The 16,257-nt window shown below is 39.3% G+C and overlaps 1 protein-coding gene across 1 annotated transcript; it reads right to left on the reverse strand.

Annotated features, from left to right (window-relative positions):
* Window positions 1-4,311: 4,311 nt before the first annotated feature.
* LOC147902664 (pentatricopeptide repeat-containing protein At5g27110-like) lies at window positions 4,312-6,959 on the reverse strand. The gene is made up of 2 exons (XM_087373489.1): window positions 6,787-6,959; window positions 4,312-6,683 (listed from the first exon to the last, which is right to left on the reverse strand). The coding sequence occupies exons 1-2, from the start codon at window positions 6,923-6,925 to the stop codon at window positions 4,648-4,650; spliced, it is 2,175 nt and encodes a 724-aa protein (XP_087229615.1). The 5' UTR covers window positions 6,926-6,959; the 3' UTR covers window positions 4,312-4,647.
* Between the last annotated feature and the right edge of the window lie 9,298 nt (window positions 6,960-16,257).

A 16,257-nucleotide genomic window follows, 5' to 3' on the forward strand; every position in this document is an offset into this window, starting at 1 on the left:
TGATTTGACTATATTGCCCTATTGATTTGCAAATGTAACATATAGAAATACTACACTAGGTTGCAATGTAGCAAAAAGCTATTTTTGTTCATATCACAAGCATACAAGTATCCCATCTTTCTTTATTTCATTCTTGTTTTAAAAAAATTGGCATGAAAAATTGCAAGAGAAGGTTTCAAGAAATACCCTTTTTAATGCTCAAGAGGTGTGATTCACCAAGTAAGATTACCTTGAAGCATTCCTATTCATCAACCTCTACTTCCATATTTTCTTGGCTAAACATATGAGTTAAGATGTGTAAAAAGACTCACCTTGGATTGTTTGGCTTGAGGATCTCAGCTCAGTACATGTGCAAACTTGCCTGCATGCACTTCCATTCATCTTCCATAATTTCTAACAAAACATGCATTATACTAGAGAATACCTATCCTTGTGAAACTATTGTCAGACGCCTTAATTGGAGGATTGTACTTCATGGAAGCAACATGATACTTCATCTTCCATAGATATTTAATAGGACATGTATCATACTAGAGAATACCTATCCTTACGAAACTATTGTCAACAAAATCATCTCCTTAATTGGAGTATTATACTTCATAGACACAACATGATGTTGGACTAAATCCACAAAATATTTCCTTCTATTGACTAGAATCAATTGGTGGAGCTCCTATGCAAGTGGTAGCTACACTTAGCTAGCTACTAAAATGGTTTCCCACAATTCTCTCGACGTCTCATCTAGTTAAATCCAAAACTAAAATTTTTGAGCCCTAATTTCTGATAGCATATGCCCTAATTTCTTAATATGGTCCTCTACATTATTGAGCATGTCCACAACATAAGCATGGGACTCATCACATATTGCAATGGTGGTTATATTGCAATTGCTACATGAAGGTAGGAATCATGCCAAGACAATCACAAGACTGTATTCTAGTGTGCAATCCCATTGTCATGATTGACAATTCAAGCATGTTTTTTTGTGTCTTAATGATAGGTTTCTAAACATTAGATATACATTATCTACAAGGGCTATATCAACAACTAGTGTGTTGCAAATTTGCTCCTTAACTTGGTTTATTTCATCCTATAGAATCCACAGAAGTAATTTTGTTTGTAAAGAAGAATGCACCTTCAAAAGCAGTGAAAAATAGATTGACACGAACCTTCCAAGACATTTAAGACATGACTAACAAGGGCAATTCCTGACAACTTTCCAACGATCTTTGAGGCTTCTTTTCAAATGTCTTTCTTTTGAATGGGTGGATGTATTGAGATTCATGGCCCCTTCATTGTCACATCCATGGCTTTGAGGGTATTTGAAAAGAAATGGTCAATGAAAGAATGCATTCTTGGAGTCCTTATGGTGGCGAGCGGATAAGGAGAGGTCCAATTCATCTTTATCACTAGTGTAAAGTGGGTTCCCCTATATTGGCAATAATATGATCCACGTGCTTGATGGAACTAATTAACCTCGAGCTTTCATGGACTATATCAAAAAGAGTACAACATATTTTGGAATTTATTGTCAAATGTCTTCTGTGTGATGAGCTTACGAACTAATTTGATGTTGATGAGTACTAGCTTTTGTAGAGTAGAAGGAGGACATCAACATGCACTATTTTTGCATATATATTTGTGAAGTTTTTTGGAAGGGAGTTTGGTGAGATTTTGTTCACAACTATAGTTAGTAGTTGTGTCTTTTGTTGCATCTCTTTTGTGTATGTTTTCAAAATTTCACATGGGCATGCATTATCCTACCCACAAATTTTCCCTAGAATTAAGAGTATGGATGTATTTCCACGACAATGATAGATAAAATATTTCTTATTTACCAACTGAGAACATTGAACTTGATTGCATTGGTGGAATAACTTCCCAATGATTAGTAAGAGATCAACAACAACGGCTTTATGAGCAGCTTCAAACTAGGTTTCATAATAGGGGACACAGCAAGTGCTCAAAGTCGCCTTTGTTATTATCATGTATCAAATGGTTTGGAAGATATGTGTCAAATATATATTTTAATTGCTTTTGAAGTTGCATTATTATTTATTAAAAATTTTATTTTTGTCATTTATGTAGAATTAGATAGATCAATAAACTTAGAAAAAATTTGCTGTGCACTTATTGTTGATCTGGTGATAATATGGAAATGGCTTTTGTGAGAAAAGCAATCTATACAAGCGTATCTTAAGAGTAGAAGATGAAAATTTTACTTTGATTCTATTGAGAAAACAAGATGATGTCATTTTCCTAAGCACCTCGTCCACTTTTCAAGGGAGCCTCGCCTTACCATTTGACTCTATTTAAAATTGCGACACTTCTACTGCTTTGAGCTGGAGCTCCAATATTAATAGTTGTGTCACCCAAATTGCTTGCAAAATTTGTGAAGAAATGTAAGAGATATCGAGAGCCGCCCATTTTGGTAAGAAACCCCATGAGAGCTAAAAAGGAACTAGTATGGGTTGAAAAAAAGCAAGTAGAAGTTATTGAATGAAGAGGCTATTCAAAAATTAAAACGAAGAGTAGCTAAAGATATTAGATGAAGAGGTCAACCAGCTACATAAACACGACCTTATAGTGCAGGAAAATAGTTTAGAAGAAGCTATTTCTCAAGCCAAGTTGGTTTCGTGGAAAGTTTTACAAAATGTAATACACAATAGTGCCATTTCTGTAAGAAATCTATGTGACTTGATTATTGTTTAAAGGGTAATCATTTGAGAGTATGGGGTAATATTAATGCATGTAAGGGGGGAGACTTAACTCTTAGGGTAGGTGGAAGAAAAGACATCCCCGCCTTCATATTCCCTTTATCACTAATGAGTTTGCATGGCCTGCCCTTAGTAGGTCCTACAAACTCTTACCATGGCCATGCCCGTGCATGTGTTTTTTTGTGTGTGTATCTATATATATGTGTATGTGTGTTGTGTACTCATATGCATATGTGTATGTGTGTGGTAGTCAAAGATCTTGTGGTAGTTCATGAGTCTATAATATCCCAAGAGTATAAGAGTGGTAATCCAAGAGGTTGTGATAGTCCAATGGTCCAAGGGTGGCATGTGCATAGTCCAAGATCCCATGGTAGTCTAAGAGTCTAAGGGTGGTAGTCCAAGAGCTTGTGGTAGCTCAAGGGTGTTAGCCCACGAGTGATAGTCCAAGAGCTCATGGTATTCTAAAAGTCTGAGGGTGGTAGTTCAAGATCTTGTGGTAGTTCATGAGTGCATAAAAGAAAGCTCTTCTCCTCTAAGCTACCATGTGTCAAGTACCCATCCTTGTTTTTTTTGTCCGTGGTAATAGGTAGAATAGATTCTCTTGGTCTTTTGTAATCCAATAAATTCATTATGCGAGAGAATTGGATGAGGAAAGCCTTAAGTGAGACGCTCTTGTTCCACGTCAGAGCACGCACTGAAACAATCTCCTCATGTGAATAGAATGATGAAGATTGTATTATGTACATTGTAGTTTTGTGGTCTTACAATTGAGTGCTTGTATGCATGTGAAAGATCCTTGAAGTAATCTTATTGTAGAGAACGAGTATGTTTGCGATCCTTTGTGGATGTGTTTAGTGTTAAAACAAGGAAGATTGCTAGAGAAAAATCTTTCGATGAGAGCTTGTGAGTGCTCATGTAGGTAGAGCAAAGAAGTGAGAGAGTGAGATATCTTAATTTAAGATAGACCTCTTAGAATCCTTTGTTCCAAGTGTTCTTGAATGCAAGTATAAACTACAATATTTGTGTTGTGCTTCTAACAAATCTCCAAGGATACAAGTAGACATAGTCATGATGCAAGCTAGCAATGAAGAAGGTGGCAAGCATTCTTTTCATCTAACATATCAAAGATGAGCCCATTCTCACATAGAACTCTAAGAAAATTTCTACTTGCTAAATACCACGCCGCTTGAATTCCTACTCAACCTCCTTAATCCACCTTCATACCCTTCTCTTATGGCCAGGATTTTTCCTAAGGAAATTATTGCATATGCTTCTTGAACCCATCACTCACAACTTAAATCCTCTTACCCTGCATAGTTTCATTACCACCACAAGTGTATTCTTGTTCAACCTCATATAATTATTGAAAATTTATGAAAAAACAAACCAATCTTGAAATGCATCTTACATCTTGTGTAAAGCAAAGACAAATTGTCTTAACTATGCTTCTCAAGACATTACTAAGGGCCTTTAATGCAACTCTTAAATGCTTCACACAGGGTAGATAGAACAGCCCATTTCTTTTCCGCATGATTTTATGTGAGGTTTTCACAAGAGTTTATCCAGATTCTATGTATTTTGGTCATACAAAGAAGTTCACTCCCACCCCACGCCCCGCCCTCTGGAAAAAAAAAAAAAAAATGTCGGTTTGGTGTGTGGGGTATTTGGCAGGATGATCTGTTGTGTCTCTGTCGCAGCTTCTTTGCTGCCTACATTCGTTAAGTAATTATATGCAGTATTTACAATGTCAATGTACCATATCCCTGTCCGAAGCTGGGGTTTGCCACGCAGGCATTAATCTGCTTCTGCAATTGTGGCCTGTCATTCTCTTCTGCCTTTCATCATTTCCTGATTTTACTTCTGTTCATCTTCCTCTCCTCCTTGAGGTATTGCTCTGGCTGCTCCACCTGCATTAACTGAGAGTTGACAATTATCCTCCAGCATGCTGGCACGTCAACTGATTCTTCACACCCCCTTTCACCATTTCCTTTTCACCATTTCCTTTTTCCACTTCTGCTGCATTATCCCAACTCTCATCTGCTGCACATAGGTTCGACAGCAGTACATAAGGTGGCGCATCTTTGGGATCCATTTCAATGACAAGTTCTGCAGCACGTTCTCCCCGTTCCAAATCACTGTGGATTGTACATGCACTAAGAAAGCTCCTCCACGCCACAGCATCAGGCGGTAGTGGCATTTTGTTGATAAGATCTTCTGCCATTGCCAACTGTCCAGCTCTCCCTAAAAGATCAATCATGCATCCGTAATGTGCCATTGTTGGTTCCATATCACGATCTTTAATTAAAGAATCAAAGTAGTGCAGGCCTTCAAGTATCAGCCCCGCGCGGCTGCAGGCAGAGAGAATACTAACAAAAGTGATTTCATTTGGCTTTACACCTTCCTGCTGCATTTGTTCAAAAAGTTCAAATGCCTCCTCATAATGCCCATTTTGGGTAAAGGTAGCAATGATAGCATTCCATGAAATCACATTCCACTGAGGCATTTTATTAAATATTATCAATGCATCCCCTGGACACCCACACTTGCCATACATGCTGACAAGAGCATTCGCAACAACAGCATGCGATTCTAACCCGTTCTCAGCAATGCTTGCATGGATTAACTTGCCCTCTGCTAAGCATGCAAGGCATGCACATGCACCGAGAGTGCTGACAAATGTTACCTCTGTTGGTCTTACACCCTCAAATTCCATTTGGTGAAAGAGCTGCAGGGCCTCTTTCCCATCCCCTTGCTGGACATACACTGAAATCATGGCATTCCAAGTGATTTCATTCCGCTGAAGTATCTTGTCGAACACTCCGCGGGCATCGTCAGGACACCCACACTCGCCAAACATATTCACAATGGCACTCGCAACAACAACATCTGACTCAAACCCACAATTCACAATACTATCATAGATTGCCCTACCGTCTGCTAAATTTGCCAAGCTTGTACATGCACCAAGAACACTAACGAATGTCACCTTATTAGGCTTCACCCCTTCCTGCTGCATCTGTCTGAAGAATCGAAGAGACTCCTCAATATGCCCAAGTTGGGCAGAAGCAGTAATCAACAAAGTCCACAAAACTACATTTTTCTCATGCACTTTAGCAAACACGGTCTGAGCATCCTCCACAGTTCCACATTTGCCATACATGTTGACAAGGGCAGTCCCTACAACCACATCTGACTCAAAGCCATAGTCGATTATGCTAGCATGGATCAACTTGCCCTGTTCTAGGTGTGTTGGGCTGAAACACACGCCAAGTATGGCGCCGAAGCAAAACTCATCTGGTGTCATATCTGATCCAAGCATGCATCTAAAGAGCTCTAGAGCCTCTTTTCCCTGCCCTTGCTGAGCGTATGCTGTAATCATGGCAGTCCAGGACACCACATTATGTTCAGCTATTCTGTCAAACACCCTTTTTGCATAACTCCTACTCCCGCACTTGCCATACATATTGACTAGTGCAGTCTCCACAACAATGTCCGACTCAAAACCGTTGAAAATGACGCTAACGTGGACTAACTTACCCTGCGCTAGAGTTCCCTGGTTGGCACATGCAGCGAGGGCGGTGCTTAAAGTAAATACATTCGGTTTCACAGAAGCAAGCTGCATTTGCTCAAAAAGTTGCAAGGCTTCACCGTCATGACCATGATGAACATGTGCTGCAATAATATTATTCCATGAGAACACATTTCGTGCCTCCAGATTGGAAAATATCAGTCGTGCATTCTCTAGAGCCCCGCATTTGTCATACATTTCAACTAGGAGATTTCCTAGATATCGGTCGTCTTGGAGACCCGCCCTAATTATGTAACCATGTACCCGTCTGCCTTCGGAAAGGGCCTTGAGATTGACGCAGGCCCGTATCAAAGATGAACAGGTAGCACAATTTGACTGTGTGTCCTGTCGTTCCAATTGATCCAACGACTCGCTCAATTGCCTTTCGGATTCCTGACCTGGTGTCGAGTTTGATTTTTATCAAACAGGAAAGCACCCAGATCCTAAGAACCCATGAAGTAAAAGATATGTTGAGTGCAAATGTGTGATCTTGGCACTCACTTGCAACTATCAAGAGAGAAATCGTCCGTCGCCGTGGCTTCGGTAGCTCCATGTTTTGTTCCTTGAATACCTGTTTTCGGTCCTCCCTTAGTTCAGGAACGTGGAGCACCTCTGACGCCATAAGGAGTTGATGGGTCATGTTATTCCTCGCATGAACAATTGATGAAGCAACAAAGCTCAACGTGCCCATGAAGGCAAAGCTATGCAGCCAAGAAGCCATACATCACGTGGCTCCACGCATTAGAGACCATCAGGATTCATATCTTCTCCCCTCTCTCGTTAGAGAGTCCTCGGATCTTCTCCCCTCTCCGGTTAGTTATGGAGCATCGAGTCCACACTTGAGGTGGACCCTAATACATAAGGTGGGGGGAAAGAGTTCTCCATGAATTGTCTCTTGGGTGTTCCTGACTCACATAAAAACGGCACTCAACACAATGCAAAATTGGGGACCATCGCTCGGAGAAGTGAGCATTGAGGCTATTTACACGTCGAATGGCACTCGTTACTAACGAATGGCAGAGCGGGGTTTCCACGACGGGCAGCCAACCCTTCACACACCGAATGCCCAAGCTCCTTCCTACGTGGATGCCACTTCATGCCTGGGGAGAGCAGCCAGCCCAACGATCGACACAGGGTAAACCAACCAATCATAGACTATTTCAAGGTCCCTCCAGTAATGCCGAGCTACTCGATAGGTGACTAGCCCATTACACACCAAACGCCCAATGGACTATTCAAATTTTCTATACATGTTTGAGCGCACGTATGTGTAAAGGGTCTACCCATGAGAACCCATCCATCCCATTTATCTAGGGGCCCCAACCATGGGCAAATGTTGGGCAAACTGGCGGTCCATAAAGAGCTTGAGGACAATCCTGAGCTTAATAGATATGCTCTCCACCCATCAGAATGTTTACAGATTGAATGGTGCTAGTCGTTGGGAGGCCATTCTAACCAATGGAAGAGCACGATTTCCTGCCTACGTGGATGCCATTTCGTACTAGGAGAGAGTCCTTCCATAAGTAGCTAGGCTTGGCTACCCAGCAATGGGCACAGGGTCAATGAGCCAACCATAGGCTCACTCCAGCAACGCCAAGCTTCTTGGTAGGCGGCCAACCCATTATACACCGAATGCCCAATGGGCACTTCAAATCTTTTGTGCAGGCTTGGACAGGCGGTGTGTGTGTAAAGAGTTTACCATGACCCATCCATCCCATTTTTTTAGGTGCCCCAACAATGGGCCCTTGTTGGTAGTTTCTAGCAGTTTGTAAATAGCCTTAGGCCGTGTTCAAATGAAGGGGCATTTGTTGGCAACCCTTTTCTACCTAGAAAGGGCTACTTGATCGATGTCTGCCACCCACTGCTACTGAATACACACATCTTGCCCACCACCCAATGTCTGACCAATGTTATGAAACTAGTAGGGGATATTTTGCTACTGGACTATGCATAGAGCGCTGGGGGGGGGAAGGCGAGGGTACCAAGTCAGAAAAAATCTCCCTAAATGAGGCTGAGAGGTGCCTGTCCAAATTCATGAGCATCTTTTATAAGTATATGCCACCACAAACCTACCTGAAATATCTTCCTTGCTATTATTTCCCCTGAGAAATGTCCATCGAAAACACTTTGACACCTCCTACAATATTGTTTTTTGTTCATACACCAGAACACAACGATGGAGTGCTTGGTCAATTCTGTGTCTGTACGATACTCTTGCTAGCACCAAAAATGGCTTGATATTCACATCTTTGATTTATGGTCATCATTCCTAGAAATGCATTGTTTGTGATGAGGAATGGGCACATATTTGGCAAAGCACATTTAAGAATGCATCACAAACATAGACATTGGGTTGGCATTGGAAATCTTGCATAAACAAGAAAACCCCAAAATAGATTCTCTACTTCGTTGACCCTACATGCCCTTCCATCAACAATCTAACTACTTATCTAACCAAACAACACCTCTGCCACCATTTTAACAACAAATTAGTGCATTGATAGTTGACTTGGAAACTTTTCCATTCAAAGCCTATTGCTTGCAAGTATAAAGATACCATAGAGCATGACCCAAAACTCTATTCTCAATAATCATCACCTCTTTTCTCAATCAAATTTTCTTTTCCATTTGGAAGAATGTAGAATCTCATCGCTCTTCTTTGATTGCTATCTTTATGGACTAAACCTTGTTCAATTTCACTCCTCATTCATCACATAATCTTTTAAAGTGAAAAAAGATGAATAGCATTCACTCAACATTCATTAGGCCGGCCCTTACGAATTGACCCCTTCCATACACCATAGACCACGATAGTGCAAAGTCATTTACAACATTTCTTTCACCTTCATATCTTCGTGTGTGAAGCTGGACTACAAGGAAAGGAAAACTGTATTCAACTATCTTTATCGGGGGGTATCCCAAATCTCCATTGGCCCACAATAAGCATTTCTATGATAGAAGAGTGCTTCAAGCTCACAAAGCAATATGCAATCTATGTTCAAAATTCCTTGTCATGCCTTTCCTGTTGAAGGATCTAATTGACAAGGACGCTACATTACAAGAAAAGCTTGATTTTGGGATTTGTGATTCACTAAGAGATTGGGAAAACAAATAATGATATTGAATCCAACATGAGCACAATGGGATGAAACTGGAATGTAAAACTAGTGTTTCTCTTTCTTCTCTCATATATCTCACTTGTTATATGGAATGCACCACATTTCTCACCTCTTTTTGAAAAAGAACACGGATACTCTATAGGTTAAGTGGCAACAACAACTCCACTAGAAAAGTACAAATGCAAGAGCAGGGCTGACCAAGTCACCATATCACATTTGCATATTCAAATAGTGTGGCTAAGAAAAGATCGCACGATAGCTTACCCTTTACTAGGAATTAATGAAAATGGCTGTCAGGAGAGTGCCGGATCATGGCAACAAGGGCCGCTTTATTCTCTGCATGATCTAGTAAATGAAAAAGATAAAGTACTTTGTTCCCTTACAACACAGTCAATTGTTAGCATGTTATGCTCTACTACTGTGTTGAGTGTTACAAAAGCAAAATCTACTTATGTGACATTCCAGGTAGATGGTGTGTCTCATAGATTGGGTGGACCTCTAAGCAAAAGAAAATAGTAGCAAGGGAGAAACATCAAACTGCTCTTAACTCAATAATGGCCAAGAAGATGGGTGAATTGTTGTAGTGAATGGCTAGCCTTTGAGAAACAAGTATCTCCTTTAGAAATCGACTGGGATAATGTATAAAAGCATCAAATCAATTGAGATGTGGCATGAAAGCTCTCTTCTAAGTTGAGACAGTTACCTGAAAATAGCCAAAACACAAAGTTTGATATAATTGAAGAAGGAAAGCAATGCACAATATAAATTGTTTCTAGAGACTTTTCATGTTATTAGAAACGATAAAAAGCACCTTTGATGAGCAATGCGTGTGATGTTATATCCCTATTTGTTGAGACTCTAACAAGCTTTTCTCTTGCAGACCACTTTCTCTCAAGGATCATTACCATAATTGAAAATTAACCATGCCAAAAAATTATGAACATAGACATCAAGTACAAAAAAGAATCAAAGGAGATTAGGAAGAGATTATTATATAATATTGGCCCATGGCCCTCAATGTACCTAAGATTTATGGTTGTTGAGGACCTTGACCAAGATATTGGGTAGAATTCCTATAGCACTCCTACTCAACTCTCTATTACCAGTATGTTCTTACTAACTACACTAGATTGTAGAATCACAAACTCATCAATGCATATCTTGAGTTGAAGCTGAAGCAAAGATAATTTATCACACAAGGGCTAAGAATTGCCATCATTGGTATGTCAAGAGACATGTCAAAGACAAGAATGTGAGCTACTGCAAAATACACATAGACTTTGACCTACTTGGAAACCTTTGAATGTAGACTTGAGATGTCACCAACGCATAACTTGAGTTGAAGCATGAAGCAAATAAAATCTAGTACACAAGGGCTAAGAATTTCCAGCATTGGTATGTCAAGAGACATGTCAAAGACAAGAATGTGAGTTACTGTAAAATACACATAGACTTTGACCTGCTTGGAAGGCTTTGAATGTTGACTTGAGATGTGGTCATGTTAGACATTGCTACATGGAGATAGATGCTCATGTCTCCCAAGTGAATGTCCCATTTATTGTGGCCACTTAAATCCTCATCCTCTCCTCATCATGTGTTGCAAGGGTTAACAAGTTTGATAGTCTAAGGTCTTTGTGTGAGGCATTGAAGGGAGACTCAACTGGCACCACATTAAATGCATTCATGGGAAATTCCCAATGTGTGTTGTGAAAGAGGAGTAATTTGCCTGATCAAATGAATTCATAGTACACTAGTAAAGTAGAGAAGCTTTGAAATGCTTTATGTCTATTAGCATATAAGACCATTTGATGTCATACAAGCTTATAGTTCACTTTTTCTCAATCCATTCCGAAATTCATTCTTCATAATTTTATAGCTTGCTGTCAAGACAGGCAATTCAAGCCATGCCTATGTGACTCCCCTAAGGACATAAGTATCTCATGATTGATTTTGCTAAAAATTGCTAGTCTCAAGAATAAGATGAACTATAGAGTGCAAATTAGTATAACAAGCAAATAATAACTTTAGAGCATATCTCATATAGTCATTGTCTAATTTTCTATGGTAGCATTTAGTAGCATTGGGGACCAATCTATGAGAAGTGGGATGTAGTAATATTGGAGGTATAAAGTACTAGAAATCTCCAAGAAGGCCCATAGATATAGAATATTATATAAGAGTCTACAAGCGTTCTTTGAGTCTCATTTAGTTATATATATAGGGTAAATGGCTTTAAAATGGATAAAGACTCTCATGAAGATTTCATGGGGTGTCTTAAAGTCATAGAGCATTGAGAGGTCACTATATTGATCACAAAGCATTGCGCTAGATATGTTGACTAAGTAAAGGCCAATTCATGCATTCAAATTTTGTAGCAAGAAATGCATTCTACTTTACTTAACAATCTTTAAAAATGTCATAAAGTACATTGTCCGACATCCAAGTCAAGGCTAATGACACTACAAGACATGGGCCAATTTTTGACATGGTTACCGATGCTAAATACAAAGCATTTTTTGAAAAACAAGTCAAAAGTATTGGAGTGTCTCTCGGTGTGCACGTCGCAACGGATGCATCAGTGTGGGCATCGGTAATTGAGTGTTCTCAGTGTCATTATATACTAACACTATAACCGTTAGTATATACTGATGCTTTTACAGAATATGAAAAACCTTTTGTGGCGCAGGATGGGCTTATTGCAAGCCCATAAATTTTCCCCCCCATTAGAATCATGTTACAATGTTACAAATTAGGTCTGCAAAATTATGTTACAATGTTACAAAAGAGGTCTACAAAATGATTTGTGCTACAAAATGGCAAAAGTGCCGAATCTGCTAAAGTATTACGCTACAAATTGACAAAAGTGCCAAAATATAGAACGACAAAATGTCCTATCCTACTCCTCCTCCTCCTCCTCCAATCTCTCTTCATCCTCCTTGCCCAGCTTGTCTACAGGCTCTTTGCATAGGCTTGCTCCCTCGCCCTTCTCCAGGCCTGCGAGCCTCTCCTCTTCTACTTGAGATCTAGTCTACAAGTCTGGATCTCTAGATGGGTCGAAGTTACCTCCCTAAGAATGAAACAAGTTTCAAAATAAGATAAGAGCATTGATTGTAAGAGAATGATGATACTCAAATGAAAATGATGAGGATTAGAGTATACTCACATGACACTCTGCCACCTTTTCTCAATCGATTTCATATCATGCTTGCACCATCTCCCTAAACCAAGGCTTGTTGGCTCCAATCCTGTACGCCCTTTCGTACTCGTCGTCGTCGATTGGAGGCCTACCAATCACAGATTCATGTGGATCCAAATTCAAGGAGTTAGATATCAATGACAAAACATTTGAATGACTGAATATATTAGATATGCAGTAGTGTTGGATTTATTAAAAGATCTCTGCATGTGCACGAATTGCACATTTTCAACTTCTTCCATTTTAGGGTGAATCTATATACCACTATCAATCAACTATCAATGTTTTAAAACCACCATGCAGTAGTCCCACTAGTTTGGATTCCAAATTTTCAATCCGTTTTGGTTTTTCAACAAATCAAAAAAAAGTTATGGAGCGTGCCCTCGAATGGGTGTGCATCAATTTAGCACAACATTGGAGGCCCGTTAACCCATATCTAATGTTCTCATTTAGATGTGTCCTTGGGTTGAGGAGAAGCTCATGTAGTGTACTTTTGAATGATTAATTTATTGCATGTATATATAGAACAAAATTTTGATGTTTTTGAATAAATTACTATTTTCTATACTCTTCAGGATGCATGCTTCACATGCAACATAGCACTATAATGCTTTAATGGTCTTGTTCCTAATTGTTATTCCATAATTTTTTGGTCTCATTTTTAAGTTTGGAATGTGTACTACAACTTGAAGACAAAGTTTGCCGAATTCTATTGAGCAATGCATAAATTATGGGTCATGCAAAATACTTATATACAAAAAATTCCCTAAACCTCACCGCAAATGGCTACACCCAAGCAAACAATGACCCTCTTAGTATTGAAATACCTTAAGAAATTATTTAGCTCATCACATGGATCTATTTGTAAAGTTGTCTTCATAGGCAAAAATAAAAGTAAATTTTTTGTTAGTATTTTGAATCGTATAGAAATCAAGGAGTACTCCTTCAAAACCTACATACTCATTGTACTTAAGAATATCTTCACACGTGGATGCACAAAAGTTGCCAACACCTGAGCTTCATTCACCATATTCAATTTTCCAACCAAACTGGAAGAGCTTGTGCCTACATTTGAGGATTACTTCCTTGGCAATAATACAATTGAATGCCTACTTCTATGAAATTCCTAAAATGCCTTCACCCCCATTTGCTATAGCCATGCAATGGCTACTATTAGTGGCCAACTTTACTTATAAGGGGGTTATTCTTCAATCCTTTCCATATTCTTTATCATCTTTAGTATCTTTGGTGCCAATAATGAATCTATTTCCTTACTCGGTGTCTTTCTTTTAAACAAAATGGCTACCATGTTTCTTTTTGCTACCACTTCTTCTTCATCATCCTACAAGATTAGCCTTTGCAATGCATAAAAAAGTTCTTTTAGAAAGGTCACAACTCAAGATGGATATGCAAAGGACTCAGGAGGTTCACCTTATAGAATTTTAGTGTACCATGTGCATTTAAAAGGAGGGGTATTTTAATTCAATTTTTGGGAAAAATTTAATAGGATTACAATAGCAAGAGGGGTTTTTTAGTTCAACTTTAGAAAAGAATCATTTAGCTCATAAGTGCAAAAAGGGGTGTTTTTTTTGGGGGGAAAGTTTTAGCTGAAGAGGTTTTAAATAACCCTTAAATGAATGTGCTCATCCCTAAGGTGAGATTTGTGAAGGTGGTGCCTGAAGTCATGCAAAATATAAACCTTAGCCAAATGTCTACGTGGTACCAATAGACTGAGGTCAGGGATCCTAGCCCTTGTTGTATGCTTGGTAGACCTCATGGATGATGTCAAAGGAAATGCAGTTCATTGTATGCCTTAGGTGAGGCCAAAGATACCTAGGTTTACTTTTGTACTATGCCTTGGGTGATAGCTAGGTTTCATGAGTGTATTACACATGTGACGATGTTGATGTTGTATCTGGATCCTAGTTAATATGTTCCCACATCCTTTGCAGTGTATGACTTTGTCTTTGCAATTTTCAATTCACTTACATGCAATTCGGAAAGAAAGTAATATTATGCTTTAGTCTTTGCTATCCTACTTTGCTTACATGCATTTGAAACAATGGAAACAATACTAGCAACAAAAAAAGAAATCAATTCAAAAAATAAAGTCTTTATTGGTTCAAAGAGAGGTTATATGAATCAGCCCTTAGGGCACATATTACTCTAGCCTAAGCTTCTTCCCGAGAAGGAAGGATTCAATAATTTCATTCTAAAAGTTCTCTTGAGTGATCGTGAGTTCCTTCCCTTCACTTCCATAGAGAGAACCCGTCCATTTGAGAGAGATTTCCATCCATTATTGAAAGGTTTCCGCTAATCTTCTTCAATTTGATTCATTGTATCTTTGAGAGAGATATTGTGTGTGTGAGAGAGTATCCTCTTCTTCTTACTTGAGAGATTTCATTGTCAAAGAGAGAGAGAGAGAGAGAGAGGGGGGGGGAGAGAGAGAGAGAGCTCTTCCTGACTCAGAGATAGTCTACTCTATTGAAGGTCTCCATTGAGGGATAGACAAGCTCTCCTTGAGCTCCTAGGCAGCTACTTGGCCGACTTCAGCAAGATCTCCATAGGATTCAAGTGCCTAGCCTCAGTTAGAGCAGCTGCAATGGCCTCCAACTTGCAAGCTGCATATCTTCAACAGCTGCTCCGTGCAGCAAACTCTACCTCTACAGCGTGTGACCACAACCAACAGTGCTCCTTCGCTGCAACAACCACCACGACTCCTTCAGCAAAGGCATCTTGGCGAGTTCTTGTATGATCCGAGTTCATGGGTGATGAGGGCTTTTTGTTGTAAATATATGGTGCATATGTTGGTATATGCACACGTCAAGCTCAAAGCTCAAGGGTTTAGGCTCTAAAAATGGCAATCCCCCATGCAAAGCATACCACTTCTTGTTCAATCATGGGTTGAGACTATAAATATTGCATACATGGATCATGATATATATACACACATATATAATTATTATAACCACACATATAAAAAATTTATAACCACACATAGTGTGGGTGGGGAGGCGACACACTTCCTTTCCCAAAAAATTATAATCCGAGGGAATGGCCCCTTCCTTGTGCATCAAGATTGAGAATATTGGGAATATTAGCATCAAGTAGCACCACGATTAAGTCTCATGAATGGATAAGACATTGACATATTACCTGAATCTCAATAGTCATGTTCGTTTTGTAACATGCAAAATCAATATATAGTCACGTAGATCTCTTTTGCTTTCTGCAAACATGTAAAATACATTCAAAACAAAAGGCATATTAAAACACATTATCCATCATCCTTGAACAATGCTAAAATTCAAATTTGAGAGAGGACTTGCAAAATGTAGCTCCATCAATGAGAGATTGTCGATTATGTTTGAAGTTCACTCTCTGGGAAAACAATAGATGCAAGTTTGCTATTGTGATGTTGTAGAGCATCTTGGTATTTAAGAGAAGTCCTTCCGTGCTCAATCTCATGAAGTAACTGATTCATGGGTATCTTTGTACTTGACTTGGATGGTTCAGTTGAACCATTGGATAATGGAGTCACATTGAGCTCAAAGAAAAGCACGTATGAATGATAGACGTCTTTAGGGGTTGAAAAAAGTAGCTAGAAGTCATCACAGAGGAGGTAATAATTCATCTTGCTTAGGGTGTGAAGAGAAT

Source organism: Dipteris shenzhenensis, chromosome 4, assembly GCF_047967505.1.
Source record: "Dipteris shenzhenensis isolate YYH24624 ecotype China chromosome 4, Dip_SZ_1.0, whole genome shotgun sequence".
Classification (NCBI taxonomy): Eukaryota; Viridiplantae; Streptophyta; class Polypodiopsida; order Gleicheniales; family Dipteridaceae; genus Dipteris; species Dipteris shenzhenensis.